At 36.8% G+C, this 14998-nt stretch overlaps 2 protein-coding genes across 2 annotated transcripts; both read left to right on the top strand.

Moving 5' to 3' along the window:
* Positions 1–719: 719 nt before the first annotated feature.
* Positions 720–4836, top strand: LOC141586006 (LOB domain-containing protein 19). Its single transcript, XM_074407096.1, has 2 exons — positions 720–1354; positions 4238–4836. Exons 1-2 carry the CDS (start codon positions 950–952, stop codon positions 4610–4612), a joined length of 780 nt encoding a protein of 259 aa, XP_074263197.1. The 5' UTR covers positions 720–949; the 3' UTR covers positions 4613–4836.
* A 2476-nt stretch (positions 4837–7312) lies between these two features.
* LOC141586005 (uncharacterized) lies at positions 7313–9675 on the top strand. The gene has a single exon (XM_074407095.1). It carries the CDS (start codon positions 7324–7326, stop codon positions 9364–9366), a length of 2043 nt encoding a protein of 680 aa, XP_074263196.1. The 5' UTR covers positions 7313–7323; the 3' UTR covers positions 9367–9675.
* Positions 9676–14998: the final 5323 nt, after the last annotated feature.

Below are 14998 nucleotides of genomic sequence, written 5' to 3'. Positions count from 1 at the left end.
TCTGCATTATTGAATAGTTGAACTTAGTACTCGGTGTTTTATAATGGCTTATTTTTCATCATTGCATCGTGTGCATAATTTGTTGTTAACGTGATTTGAATCCAGGTTATCAATACCACTCTTCATGACTTTGTGAGCTATGCTAGTTGATCACATCTGCAATGCATAAAAGGACTTGATCCTCGAGTTTTGTAGTGGTTTATTTCTCATCCGTGTATCTAGTGTATAATTGATCGACCTGTATTTCCTTATCTCATTAGTTGGACCATAACCGGTGACATAATAACCCTCCGATCGAATTTCTTCCATCATTATAAATAAGTACTCTCTCTACCTAGTAAAACACTAAAACATGTAGCCGATACAATGAAACAATGATATTGACATAGTATATAAAAATGGAAATATAAAATGGAGTATATAATATGCTCACTAAGACGTTGTTTATCCAATCGTTAGTTGGCGCAGTGGTAGCATGGGGCTGCGCTTGGTAGGGAGCTCTGTGGCTCGATCCCCCACAACTGCGATTGGGAGGGGTTTAAATACCGTAATCCTTGGACACGCCCCGAAATCCGAATTAGTCGATCGGCCCAATGTGGTTCGGATTACCGGATAATTTAGACCAAAAAAAAAGACGTTGCTTATATTTATTTCTACCAACAATGGATTGTTGAACAAATAAAACACACCTCCACAAATTTATAAATTCCCTAAAAAAATGACCCACCACCAATATTATAAAAAAAAAAAAAAAAAAAAATCTCACATGTTCTTAATCTCAACAAGTAATCAATACAACCTTTTCAATACACCCTTCCCTTAACTTCTTTATATACCCTTCTACACTCTCAATCTCCTTTCTTTATTTCTTCCAATCTTTCTCCAAACTCTCACCCCACAACTTTGTCGTAAAACCGTCTCTCGCAATAATTACTGTTTAAAAAAAGTCATGAGTAACAACATTCATCATCATTGGCAAAACAACAACATTAATAATATTAACAATAACGAAAATATTAGTAATAGTAATAGTAATAGTAATAATAGTAGTAATAATAATAATAGTAATAATATTAATAATAATAATAATGGACCGTGTGGAGCATGCAAGTATCTAAGGAGAAAATGCGTAAGAGGTTGTGTATTTGCACCATATTTTGACTCGGACCAAGGAACGGCTCACTTTGCAGCGGTTCATAAGGTGTTTGGTGCTAGCAATGCGTCTAAACTCCTCCTTCGTATTCCGGTTCATAAGCGGCTCGACGCGGTTGTCACTCTTTGCTATGAAGCCTTGTCTAGGGTTCGTGATCCTGTTTATGGTTGTGTCTCTCACATTTTCTCCCTTCAACAACAGGTATTTATTTAACGTAATTTTCATTTTGAGTCATCTGAACGTATTATTTAGTTGAAAATGTGTACATGACACTCATTGTTTTGCTCTAGGCGGGAATTTTTGAGGCGTTACTGGTGGTTTTAGAACTTATGGTAGGATTAAAGTGTCAAATTATTTTAGGTTATAAATTCTTGAAATTTTTAATTACTAGTCTAATTAATTAAATTTGTATTTCTTTGATTTAATATGAAATTAAAATTCTTGTATAGTAGACAACAATAATGATTAATGAGCTTGAAGTAAGGATTTGACTTAGCATCATCTTGTAAATATTTGAATTATTTTTCTGTCTCAATCATTTATTTAACTTTAGTTAAAATATCCTCCAGAGAAGATAAATGGTAAGCAAGTAATTGAGACGGACTATTATTTTAGGAGTTTTGGTGAGTAAATTAAACTTTGAGGTAAGGTGATTAGGTCTAATTAAGCTTATTGATCAATGCTTGATAATATCACTAATTATGTAATTATACAATCACTCGGTTTTAAAGGATGATTGATGTTAGTCGAGTCCAAATTATTTTAACATTAAGGTTCTAAAGTTGTGTAATTATGCTACAAGGCAAGAAGCATTATTTGATTGCCTCAAATTATATTGAAAAGACACTTGATAGGATAAGGTGATGATGGGAGTTGATTGTAAGCTTTTAATTCATTTCTTTTAGTAGTATGACTCAAAAGAAGGACAAAAGATTTGACATGACATGAGAATTCCTACAAGGGAAATGTTTAAGATTCTTACTAGTACGTTTCTTTTACAAAAACAGTACAAGAATTTCAAATGTTCTAACTTCTAATCATCACTTTTATTTCAATGATGATATTAATACAATCAAAGCGTTTTGCTTATGACGGGCTAATCCCGTCATTGAAGACATCTCACAAAAAGGGAGAGAGGACAAGATGGGGCACACCCCATGTGCTTCCCCACTCACTTCTTATGGGTATTTTGTGAGAGAAAATGGTATCGCCGTCTTCAATGAGATTTTGTGTAATACAATAGGAGTAACTTCATTGTTGTCAATTTTCATTATTGATTAAGAAATGTTTTATTTCTCCTAATTTGTAGTATATTTTTTCAGTGGTTTATTTGAATTCGTGCCGTGTAGGACCAGTAGAATGGTAAAGTTTTCTCGTGAGTCTTAACATGTACTCCGTATGCATTATTATGAGGGTCTTAACACAAGATCTCTGATTAAGCTGGAACAACCGCTTTGCCAGTTATCTTAGTACTCATAAGTATAATTTGCATGTAATATTGATAGGAAATAGACCCGACCCTAGAATGTAAACATCGTCCTATATATCTAGATCACCGTAATGGGAAGGTATTATAAGAGTTAACAATTAGGTCAATCGAGTTTGTTTCATTAAAGATGGTTCAATTCAAACTAAGCAATACTCGAAATAGTTTTCATCATGGTTCATCTAGGAACGTCTCTCAAATGCGTATCCACGGTAAAACAATATACATCTAGGGTAGGATCGGTTCTATCAGATTATACTTAATAGTACAATTATACTAATTCTATTCCCCCCACCCTAGTTTTTTTTTTTTTTTTTTTTTTTTTTAACCTAGAACATTTATTAAAATTCAATTGAATAAAGTGGTCAAACATACAACTTAATGCAAGTAGAAATTCACAATTTTGGGTTTGGTACGTTTGTTATTCCCTAGATCGAACATTTATTATTATGAACATGTATATGTTGACAATAGTTGTTATTCAGTCTTATTTTCAAACATTACAAGAATTTCATGAGACCGACCTAAGTTTATATTAAGTCACTAGTCATGTCTATTTGTTTGGAGTTGTATATATGAATCTTACTTAGCTCATACTCCATGTTGCTTGCCGGAACTAGCAAGTTAATTATATTTGCCAGCTCGAGAAAATTTTCCTACATTTTTATTTTTGTTTTTTTGTTTGACTTTTGTCACCAATTTTGGTTTATCAATTAGCAAAATCGTAAAGTTTGGGCAATTGATTTAATTTGCATTATTGGGTGAGTTTTAATTGTTTTTACTTCAATGTTTAATTCAGATCGCATTAATTAGTGGGAGTTGAACCGTAAGGTCATATAACTCTCTTTCAAGATTTACAAGAGTCTAGCATTTTATAGGCTCTCGGAATATAACCCATAAAATAAAATGTTCTATACAAATTATCATTTCAGATCGCTCTGTACGTTGTTGTTAGGTAAACGGACTTAACTCATTGAGTTAATAATCATATGAGCTAAGTAACTTCTAATTTTGAGTCGGATAGAATAAATAATTTTACAACTTTATTAATAGCTAACTAACTTCTAAATTAGCTCATAAATAGGGTTTTTGGATCCATTTTATAGTTGTAAGATATATAAAATGGTTCTATATGAGACTTGTTAGGGTCCTAAAGTCCTTTCAGAAAAAATTATGCGAATTTGGGACGTTTTTTTCCGAAATGGACAATTTTCACAAATTAATTATCAAAATGGGTTAGTTTTGAAGTTTATTACCCAAAATGGGTCAACGTCATCACCGAAGCTAGGTTCGGAATCAAGTCGCCAACCCGGCTGGCGACTAAGGCTATTTGCGATTTTTTTTGGGAACGAATCTGGGAAATGGGAGGGGGGGATTATACTTCGAACCAAAACGCTACCCGCCGTGTGGCGACTTGACCTCTCCCCATAGGTTCGGTAAATCCGATCATACGTGGACCCATTTTCGACAATTAATTTGAGACTCGACCTATTTTGATAATTAATTACTGAAAAATGCCTATTTTGGAAAAAAATTGCGAATTTGGAATTGAAATGTTGGTGAGCTCATATATGTGTTTTTACCATGCATGGTGGCAGGTACTTAACATGCAGGCAGAACTAGCCTTCGTCCAAGCCAGGCTTTCGACCTTACAACGCGCACCACCACCGTACCCAATGCTAATGGACGATCACGCTTCCCCGGAAGTCTTACTAGATCAAATCTCGTCATGTTCTACAGCCACGACCACTTCTACCACGGCCACTTCTATACCATTTTTCGACAATATGTTACATTCTCAACTAGTAACATCATCAACAATACCACCAACTACTGAAATGGCCGCTTTTTACAACACGGCCGATCAACAATACGATGATATGTTGTTAGAGGACGGTGATCTTCAGACGCTGACTCGTGAATTCGTGTCTAAGTACCTGCCCGGGGTTAAGTTCAAGTCCGAGCCTAACTAATCGTGCAATTTAGAGCTGATATCGCTCTCATTATTTTGTCTCGTCTACGATATATTATGCTGATTATTGTACGAGCCTAACAATGTATCTTTTCTTATGGAAATCAATACATTTGTAGATCGAAATTAGTGGTTAACTCCTTGTATGAAATATTAAACACTTTGCCTAGTTATTACTCATACTATGCTCGTTTGTTTTGGGTTGTGGGCTCAAAATTAATTGTATATGGGCTGAACAAAAACAATGGGTCTGCTATACGTCGTCGACAATTTACTAATTATCGTCGACAATTAATGTAAATTTTCAAGTTTGCCCTCCATAACATAACTCCATTTTCGTCTCACTAAAATGCAATTTCCGTCTCACTAAAACACAAGTCAATTTCCGTCTCATTAAAATCTTTCAAACAAAAAAAAATGACGGTTTTTCAAAAAAAAAAAAAAGCGGGATTTGTAATTAACAACATGAACGAGAACTTAGCGATTATCGATTACCGCACCAAAAATTAATCTAAGTCAGAAAATGATTTTTTTTTCAAAAAAAAAAAAAAAAAAAAAAAAAAACGAAAAACATTTTCGTCCTGCACAGGTCCGGACAAAGAAAATTTTCGTCCCGGACCATGGTCCGAAAAGAAATTTTTCGTCCGGACCAGTCCGACGGAAAATATTTTCGTCCTGCATTCCGTGTCCAGGCGAAAAATATTTTCGTCCGGATTTTTTTTTTTTTTTTTTTAAATTAAAAAAAAAAAAAAATTTTTTCCCGGAGGAAAATATTTTTCGCCCGGACCTGGGTCTGGACGAAAATATTTTCCGTCTGGACCTGGGTCTGGACGAAAAATATTTTTGTCTGGACCATGGTCTGGACGAAAAATTTCTTTGTCCGCACCTTGGTCTGGACGAAAAATTTCTTCATCCAGGCCTTTTTTCAACAATTTTTTTTTTTTAAAAATTATTAATTTCCGTCTTAAATTAGTTTTGGGTGCGTGGATCGATAATCGCTAATTAAAATAAGTTCCAATAAATTAAAAAATTAAAATAAAACGAACTATCCCCGAACGGGGTTTATTAGTAATTATTAATTATTTTTTTACGAAAACAAAATAAGACGAAAAAAATATAAGGGGGAGTGTGAGGGAGGGTTAGTTTTGGAAGTTCATTAAAATTGTCAACGATAATTAGTAAATTGTCGACGACCTTTAGCAGGCAGGAAAACAATCGCTGCTAATGTGTGAGGTGGGCTAATGTTGGCCATGAGGCCCATGACTGATTTTTGAGACAAGTCACAACTCACAAGTTTAATCAAGAGATCACAAGTTCGATCCATTTAGAATGCTCTTAATTGTTGATCCAATGTCACGTTCTTTTGGACTGAAATTGATTTGACTGAACTGAATAGATTTAAACTAAGACGATTTGAACTGCACTGAACTCCAACTGAGGTGAACTGAACTAAATTTATAAGAAATGAAATTAAGTCCAAAAAAATAGGGGCCTAAATCTCTCTACGAAAAGGGTGAATATAACAAGTCGACCAACAACAATAATAACATTATCTTAGTGTTTCAGCGCATTGAGTATGAAAAAACTAAACTTTCAATAAGAAAAACATCTCACAAGTCAAAACTTTCTTTTTTTTTTTGAAAGGAAAGTCAAAACTATTTACATGGGTATAAAATAGACTTATAAAAGAGCAACGAACTAAAGCTTCTTAGATGGTCTATCGTAACACGAACATATTCATCTAATATTTAAACAAGTCAAACAACATCACACTTCACCCTTGGATATATGAGACATGTTTTTTTTTTGTTAGTTCTCAACTCTCAAGCATTCCGCTTCTATTGTTTTTACGATTATTCAAAAATTGAGCCTACTCGATAAATTTGACTGGACCAAACGCTTGCTCTCCGAGTCTCTGATCCAATCTCTCGACTCTTGCTCCCTAAAATTCAGTCATCCGACCTCCAATATGTTCTAGCCAAAGCAACTCCTTCATTGTGTCGAAAAGCTTACCCCTAAATGACTAAATCGGACTGGTATGAACTGACCGAGTCGGCGTGATTTGACTAATCCGATATTCACATTCTTATTTTTCGTTCCGGTATCGATCCACTCAAACATTGGATCAATAAACTTTCATAGTACTCTATAGAGATGGTAGTGGCCACGTAAGTCATTGAGCCGGCACGTCCCATGGCCCATTTTTAGCACGACACGAGATTGGCACGACCCAGCACAACACAACAGACCATGGGCCGTGCCTGGGCCGAAATTTGAGAAAAATGACCCTAGCCCAGGCACGACACAACCCACTTGGGCACGACACGCTCAAAATATGAAGAAATAAGGTTAAATTGGAGGTTTTGCATAATTGCATGGACACGAGTGCCTGTGCATGACACGTAGACACCTCCCGGAACGCCATTGGTTGTGCTTAGACCGCCATTTTCAATTCAAAGTTACTACCGACACAAAGCGCACCTTTGCATGCCTCAACGGTCCAGCCATACCATTTTCTTCTCCCAACACGGTGGACTGACACAAACCACAATCCACTTATACCTCTGGTACTCTGTTATCTATTCTATTTGATCAGTTTTAATTTCAATCAATATTTCCATAATTCCATGAACTTGTATATGAAAATACTTACAAGTTACAAGGATAAAACAACAAGTAAACAAGTCAAAGTAGACAAAAGGAAACACCCATATGTCCCACCACCAACCTTCTCCCCCTCCCTACCTTCCCCTCCCCTCTTTCTTATGTCACCCCCACTCTTTCACCCATACACATTACACAACACAACCTCCTCAAAACACACACACACCTAACTCCCTTCACACCCACACCCACACCAACACCAACACCAACACCAAAAATCCCACCAAACACACAAACACTTTCCTCATTTCCCTCTCAAACTTAATGAATCCAAATAAACTTGAACATGATCCATTCCCCCAATCCCATCCCCACCCTCACCCTCACCCTCAAACCCTAATCTCCCCTCAAAACGACACCGTTTCAAAAATCAATCCACTCCCACACATCTCCTCCCAATTCTACACCTTCAACAAAGACTCCCACACACTAATGCTCACCTGCCTCTCCCAAAACCGGCTCGCAACCCCTGACGAAATCCGAACCGTGACGTCACCTGACGTTTTAAAATCATGGCGGTCCGTTTGGAAAGACCGGAACGAAGATACCGCGTATTTAACCGCTTGGAAACGGATTCAAGATAAACTCCAAACTTCCGTTGACGGTAACGGTTTCCGTTATCTTTGTTTTAAGAATAATTTAAGTCAGTTTATTTCGCATATTAATCAATGGCAAGATATCATTATCTCAGCACATTGTAATAATAATGATAACGGTTTTTTCAGTAGTCAGGGTGATAGAGCGAGGCATTTAGGGATTAGGGAAACGATTGATGGGATTAAGCGGGTTTGGACGGTTGGGGCGAAGTTTTATGGGATACCCGAGAGTTTTATTAGGGTTTGTATTGGGTCGTGTCGGGTTTGTGCTGGGGTTGGGGAAGGGGGAGGGGAACGGGAGGGGGTGTGTAGGAGGGGGAAGAGGAGGAGGTTTGAGTATACGGAATCGATAGAGGTGGAAGCGAAGGATGTTGCAAATAGGTTGCAAATGTTGGCTAAGAAGTATAAAGTTGTGTTGTGTATTAGGCAGAAGTATATTAGGTATAAGCCGTTTATGGCGGAGGTTAAGGATTATGCTTGTCATAGGGCCGGGGAGCCGGTTAATAGTGGGAGTGGGAGTGGGAGTGGGAGTGGGAGTGGGAAGAAGAAGGTTTTGAAGAGGGAACCGTATGCGTCTAAGAGATGTGGGTGCGGGTTTAGGATTAGGGCGATTGTGCCTATTAAGGATTATAATGAGAAGGATAAGAGTTTTGTTTATGAGGAGGAAGGTGTAGCGGTTTTTAAAATGTATGCTGTGCATTCGGGGCATGAGCCTGGTCCGTTGGATGGGAATGCTAGGATTATGCATCGGGTTGTTGGGCATAATGGGGTGTTTTTGAGTGATCAGGAGGAGTATGGGGTGGATGAGGAGGAAATGGAGGGGGACGGGGACGGGGACGGGGAGGGGGATTGTGATGATGGGGATTTTCGTCGTTCTGTGATGCAGCAGGTTCATGAGTTGAAGTCGGTTGTTGGGTCGCTTGAGAGTAGGGTTATGAAGCTGCCTTTGGATGTGTTGGAGTCGGTTTCTCAAGATTTGTGTGATATTGTGAATAAGATTAGGTTGTTAGGTGATGAGACTACTAAGTCGGATTTGTTGAATTGTGATAAGCCGCTTTCTGATGATATGTTGGTTGGGGATGTGGAGTTGCCTCACTGGAATGACCCGCATGATGACCGATTATATGGGGATGGGAAGGATACTGATTTGATTGACGAGGAAGATGACAGCTTTACCCGTTCGTTGCATGATGTTGTACCTTGGGGATCATTGAGGGCGCATTGTAGAAGTGCAAAAGATCTGATTAGCGGAAGTTGTAAAGATGATAAGTGGTTAGTTAGCAGCGAGTTTGACGAGAAGAGCATTCTTAACTGCGGTGAAGTAAAGCTGAGTAAGCCTATGAGGCATGACAGTTTAGATGAAGATGTAGGTCTCGTTAACCTTCAAGTAGATAGTTTCTATCAAGAGAATCCGAAATGGTATGATTCTCCTTGTGGCTTGGACTCGGGTACAGATTGCGGGGATAGTGAATTCCGACATGGGGAGATTGTGTAGATTCTATAGAGTTGAATTGACCACCCAATTTTAGCTCCAAATTTTTTTTTTTTAATGATTGCCGCATTGTTAGCTGTGGTGGTGTGTCGTAGGCATTGTAGCCTGTAATTTATGCATACGGAAGTGTGAGATTGTAACCGTTAGCTTTTGAATTAGGTGCCTTTCTTCAGTGTAACCATGTAAATTGTGACCTGTGGTCTGTGCTGCACATATTTATTTAGTTACTGTTGACCCTCTGTAATCTGTCGAGACGCTTCAGCTCGAATTGTAATCGCTTATTGTTGATCAATGTTCTTTTATATTGGAAAAGTTGGATCGTTCAAAGTTGCCTCATTCCTTGGCTATATTTCAGTGTCCAGTTTGTAATTCTTTTGTCGTAAAGCATTTGTATTCCTTTTTTCCTGGAGAATGCGTCATTTTGCTTTCTGATTTAAGCATCGAAACTGGGTCTTGGATCTGTAAGGGTAACTCTAGTTCTGCTTAAGCTTGCTGATGCCATGGGTTTTCAGTTGATCAAATGCTCTAATGCATCTCTATTTGCTTTTGGAAGTCTATCTTTTTGAAGGGTGCTACTGCATTCGTATCTGTCGGTTGACTTCATAATCGGTAAGTGCCTTGAAAATTTTTACTCGCGTAGCTTTGCCTCCATTTTGTATCAATGTGATTCAGTAGCTGTAGTTATTGAGAAATAGTGTACTGGGTATGTCAGATATAATTAGTCGACGTCAGATGGTTGCTTTTGATGCTACATTGCCAGTTGAGCGAGAACCTATGTTACTCCGACACTTCACTTAACTGACGTGTCGCGTGTCAGACACGTGTAGGTGTCCGACACGACACGACACTTTGACACTTCAATTTAGACCACAAAATAGGAAAATTCACCCAAAATAGCCGTGTCCGACACTCCGACACGTGTCATACACGACACCGTGTCGGAGAGTCGGAGTAACACAGGCGAGAAATCAATTTTTGGAGGTTCTGGTGTAGATGCTTTTGGCACTACTTCCACAATGTCTCCATTGCTCGTGTTTTCAACTGTAATCATTTTAGCGAACTATACATCTTTTAGGAGAATCCAGTGTGCAGATGCAGTGCATTAACTAGTGGTATTAACTATTATATTGAAGTTGTCTGTAATAGCCAATCAGCCGTTTTGTACATTATAGGGTACAATAGATAAAAAGGCGTACGACTTTGTGATTGGATTTTCATGTCCAGTTGTTTGTTGGCGGTGTATAGGAATTAGGAAGCCATAAGGCTTGTTCTAATGTTGACGGTCCAAATCCAGTTAATGAGTACGACTTTACCGACTAGCTTAGCTGACAGGATGTTTAGTTCTGGTGTTTCTTTTTGTCTCCCAATTCTTAGAGTTCCGACAGGCAACTGGGTCTTACGTGACTCAAGGCAGCATTCTGCAAACAAAAGGATGAGAACTCTATCTGTAACTGCGAGTAGTTACTTGTCGTCGTATATTGCTTTGCTTACACTTTGAAGTTGACAGATATACTAGATCTCATTGTCGTTAATCATTTCAAATACAGTTGTAATTTTTCTTATAGTTCCTGATCAAATTACATGTGGTAAAAAGTTGGAAACTGAATTTGGTACTTTCATATCATCTCATAAAATTCCAGTCTTGTAATTTATCAGAAACTCAGGGCTACAGATAATGCTCCTGCTCCTGCTCCTGCTGCTGTGACCCGTGAGCTTGTTCCTCATATTTTGGAGCTGACTTTTACGGTGATTGACTTAACCAGTGGAAAGGCCGCACAAATTACTCTGGTATGTTTATGTTATCTCCTCTTCTCAAATTTGTTGCAGAAATGCCGGCTGGCAGCATGGCTGTGTATTTGTGGTTTGATTTGGAATTTTGTTGCCTGATCCTTGAAACGAATCGTCTGTACTAGACAGTCCATCTGCTGAATCATGAAACACCGGCCAAGAACACATCCCACTTTCTTACAACTCTTTTAATTTTTAAATTACGGTGTACCTATCGGCGCTTTTTATCTTAAAATCTCTCAACTGTTTTCTTTTGTTGATTATAAAACGCTACTTCATGTGTCCATTGGTCGATTAAGAGATGACGGAACTTAGTAGATTGCATATTATACTTCGATGATTGGTCCGTATGTAACGAGGATACAAGATAGCTGAACTGGAGTGGAGTACTTGTCCAATAGCTGAATACAGGTTTACTAATTTATACTTGTGCTTTTCTTGTAGGCTCATACGAAGGTCCGGATGTCACTGCATATGAATTAACAATTAATTCGGGTTTTTTTCCTTTTCGATTATTTTTTGCGCTCTCACACCTGCACCCGCACCCGTACCAAGTAAGCAAGATTTTCATCTATACTCCCCTTAATTTTCTTTTCTTTTCTTTGCTTTTTGTTTAAATTTTTGTGCCTTGCTGGTCTCTCGCAAGTCGCAGTGCACCCATACCAACTACCAGTAAGCAAAATTTTCCTTCCTACCCCCTTCACTACTCATTACTTGCGAGTGTTAGGGATTTCGAGTGTATAGTACATGGTTTTCGGGATTTCGAGGTCCCTTAACAAAAATGTCTGTAAATCATAGACGGTTCCTCGGGTGTAAAGCAGCCCCACAAATTTTGAGATGCAACAGATAACATTTGAGGGTGCCGGTACACGATAAACGAGCCTTGGATGAAAATCAGGGAATTTTTAAAAATAAAATATTTCTTAATTAGGGCTCAAGATCGGAAAATATGGGTTGTTTAAGAACAGAGAATCGTTCGGTAAACTCATGAATCAACCCTTGATGCGTGGTTGAAAATCTGGAAGGAAAAGAAACATGACCCGATATGACCTCCCAAACGACTCAAATTTAAGTGTATAATACACGGTTTTCAGGATTTCAAGGTCCCGGAACAAAATTGTCAGCCACACAAAATTTGAAAAGTAACAGAAGACATTTGAGTGTATTGGTAAGCGATAACCTAGTCTTGGACGAAAATCAGGTACTCTTTAAAAATAGATGAATACTTGCTATTTAGAGCTGAAATCGGATATGGTAATATATGAAGCGACATGGGGCACATTGTAGAAAAATCTGGAGAAAAAGTAACATAATACGCTACGACCTCCCAAAAGACTCAAATTTAAGTGTATAATTCACGATTTTCTTTGATTTTAGGGTGTCGAAACAAAAATGTATGTAAATCATACTGATGATTGTTTGGGTCAGGTAAAGCAGCTACACAAATTTTGAGTAGCAACAGAGGACATTTGAGGATGTCGGTACGGGATAAATGAGTCTTAGACGAAAATCTAGTACTTAAAAATAGATGAATACTTGTTATTTAAGATTGAAATTGAATACGATAACTCATGAAGCGACCTCAGACACGTGGTAGAAAAACCGGTAAAAAAGAAACATGACCCTGTGCAACCTCACAAATTGCTCAATTTAAGTGTATAATACACGATTTTCGGGATTTCAGGTTCTTAGAACAAAAATATCTGTAAATTATATGGTTGATTCCTCAAATCTAATAAAACAGTCACACAAATTTTAAGAAACAAAAAAAGAGACGGACTAATTTAAGTGGGGGAAAATAAATACCCCACTTGTCCACCCACCTGCATTTTATGAGGGTCACTATCCGTCTTCAGCTTATGACGGATAATAGCCGTCTTCAATGAGACGGAGTGCCCGTGTTAAACATGTACAAAGCAAATCCAACCCATTTCACAACAGAAAAGGGGAAGAGGTGTACCAAATTTACTCTCATATCCCTATCATTATCATATATGAAAATCGTACTCAAATTGCCCAATTGAGAAAGGCCAGTTAAGTATCCACTTTTACCTAACTTTCAACGTTCCTAATTATTTAAGGGTGACTCTCCCCTTTCTTTCCTTATTTAGTAAAATTTTATACTTATTTTAATCACCTTACCCCCACAACAATACTTATTTTAATCAACTTACCCCCACAACAATACTTATTTTAATCATCTTACCCCATAATAATACCTTTCCTCTCTCCAATTACCTTACACCATCACAATACTTTACAATAAAATAATCATACCCTTAATTTACGTGCCCTTTTAAAAGGGGAAAGTTAAAATGAATAGGAGGGAGTATTTAATACAGAGTACCTTTATACTTTTAAAAAAGTGTGATCTATTAATGCTTGGAATAAGACTTAGGTAAAACGATTTTATAAAACATTGTAAAACCATGCAATTAAGGATTAAGGATTTCATGCACTTATCATGAAAAGATTGTGATCGATGGAAGTTTTTTTAGTGGGGTTATTATTAAGGTAAAATATTAGTACCTGGTTTTATAATGTTACTCATATAAAATGGTCTTATATAAGAATGATTGTAACGCTTATTATGCTATATGAATTGAGTTTAGACACCTACTTAATGTATTGTTCGAAAAAACTGGTTTTGGCCTCTAGGTAACCAAATATCAAAACCGACTTTTTTAGAGCTCAAAAATTCGAGTATCCAATTGATAATCTGAATCAATTTAGTTTGTAAGAATGGTAACTTTAAAAACCGAGTACTTAAACCGAATTCATATTCCGATTATACAACTTACGAAGTACTGTGTACATGACTTACATTTCAAAATGTAACAAGAAAAGCTCTTTTTTCTTCAAATGATCCATCATGAAATTACCCAAGATTTTCCATAATATATACTCATGATTTCTATTATTCGATAAATTATTTAGTTATTCTCAAACAACATCAATTTTCACTGTATACGGATACTTGTCGTCACAAGGTGACGGAAGACATGCCAAATGTGACCCATTTAAGACGAAAATGTAACCATTTTAATGACAAACTGTTATAACTTAGAAAATTGTTTTGGTAACTTTTTATCTAAAAATTATTACATTTTCATCTTAAATATATCTATTTTATCCGTTTTCAGCTTGAAATGAAATATTATCCATTTTCACAAGACTTATTGCTCACATAAAAAGTGTGATTTTGTATGATTTTTGTAACAAAGGTACAAAATTGAATTTCTTAGAAATTCAAACAGTCAACGACATGGTCACTAGCAAGTCGCAATTTGCATGTGAATGACAGCACAAAGTACACATTTACCAACATAATTCCACCACTTTAATTCCTCACGCCTTGTATTTTTTTTTGTAATTTCATCATTTCTATAGGGGTATTTTCGGTACCCTATTTAACATTGACCAGAAAATGACAAGAACTTGGTCAACCATGATCAATAAAATATTCTCTAAAATATTTTCCCGTGCTCCTCTTCACCAGCTTTTTTCCCTCTCTCAATAATATTTTCCAATGATATAATTAATTAATGAAAAATGATAAATACAGCCCTAATTTAAAGTGTCAAAAAAGGAATGAAAATCGTAAATTAAACATTAATGACATTAATTTACGCGTAATTGTGTCTTAAATTCCTAATTTTATTCCATTTTAAGAAGTAATTTAGTTCTTAAATACAGCCCTAAGGGCTGTATTTATCATTACCGTTAATTACTTAATTAAATAAATAATAATTAAAGAAGAGTGACAATTACGAGTGAAGTGTTCATTTTTCCTTCCACTTATTGTCAATTACCTATAACCTGTTTTTTCTAGCTTAATTTCAACTTG

The sequence above is a fragment of the Silene latifolia genome, chromosome 6 (genome assembly GCF_048544455.1).
Source record: "Silene latifolia isolate original U9 population chromosome 6, ASM4854445v1, whole genome shotgun sequence".
Classification (NCBI taxonomy): domain Eukaryota; kingdom Viridiplantae; phylum Streptophyta; class Magnoliopsida; order Caryophyllales; family Caryophyllaceae; genus Silene; species Silene latifolia.
Note: the sequence above shows the minus strand (reverse complement) of the source record. Positions and strands in the feature narration are given on the sequence as shown.

Bases quoted from the DNA above. Each gene is read 5' to 3' on its own strand.
- LOC141586006 (XM_074407096.1), top strand. From the start codon at position 950: ATGAGTAACAACATTCATCATCATTGGCAAAACAACAACATTAATAAT. The intron at 1,355-4,237 runs GTATTTATTTAA...GCATGGTGGCAG, and splicing joins TTTTCTCCCTTCAACAACAG to GTACTTAACATGCAGGCAGA.
- LOC141586005 (XM_074407095.1), top strand. From the start codon at position 7,324: ATGTCCCACCACCAACCTTCTCCCCCTCCCTACCTTCCCCTCCCCTCT.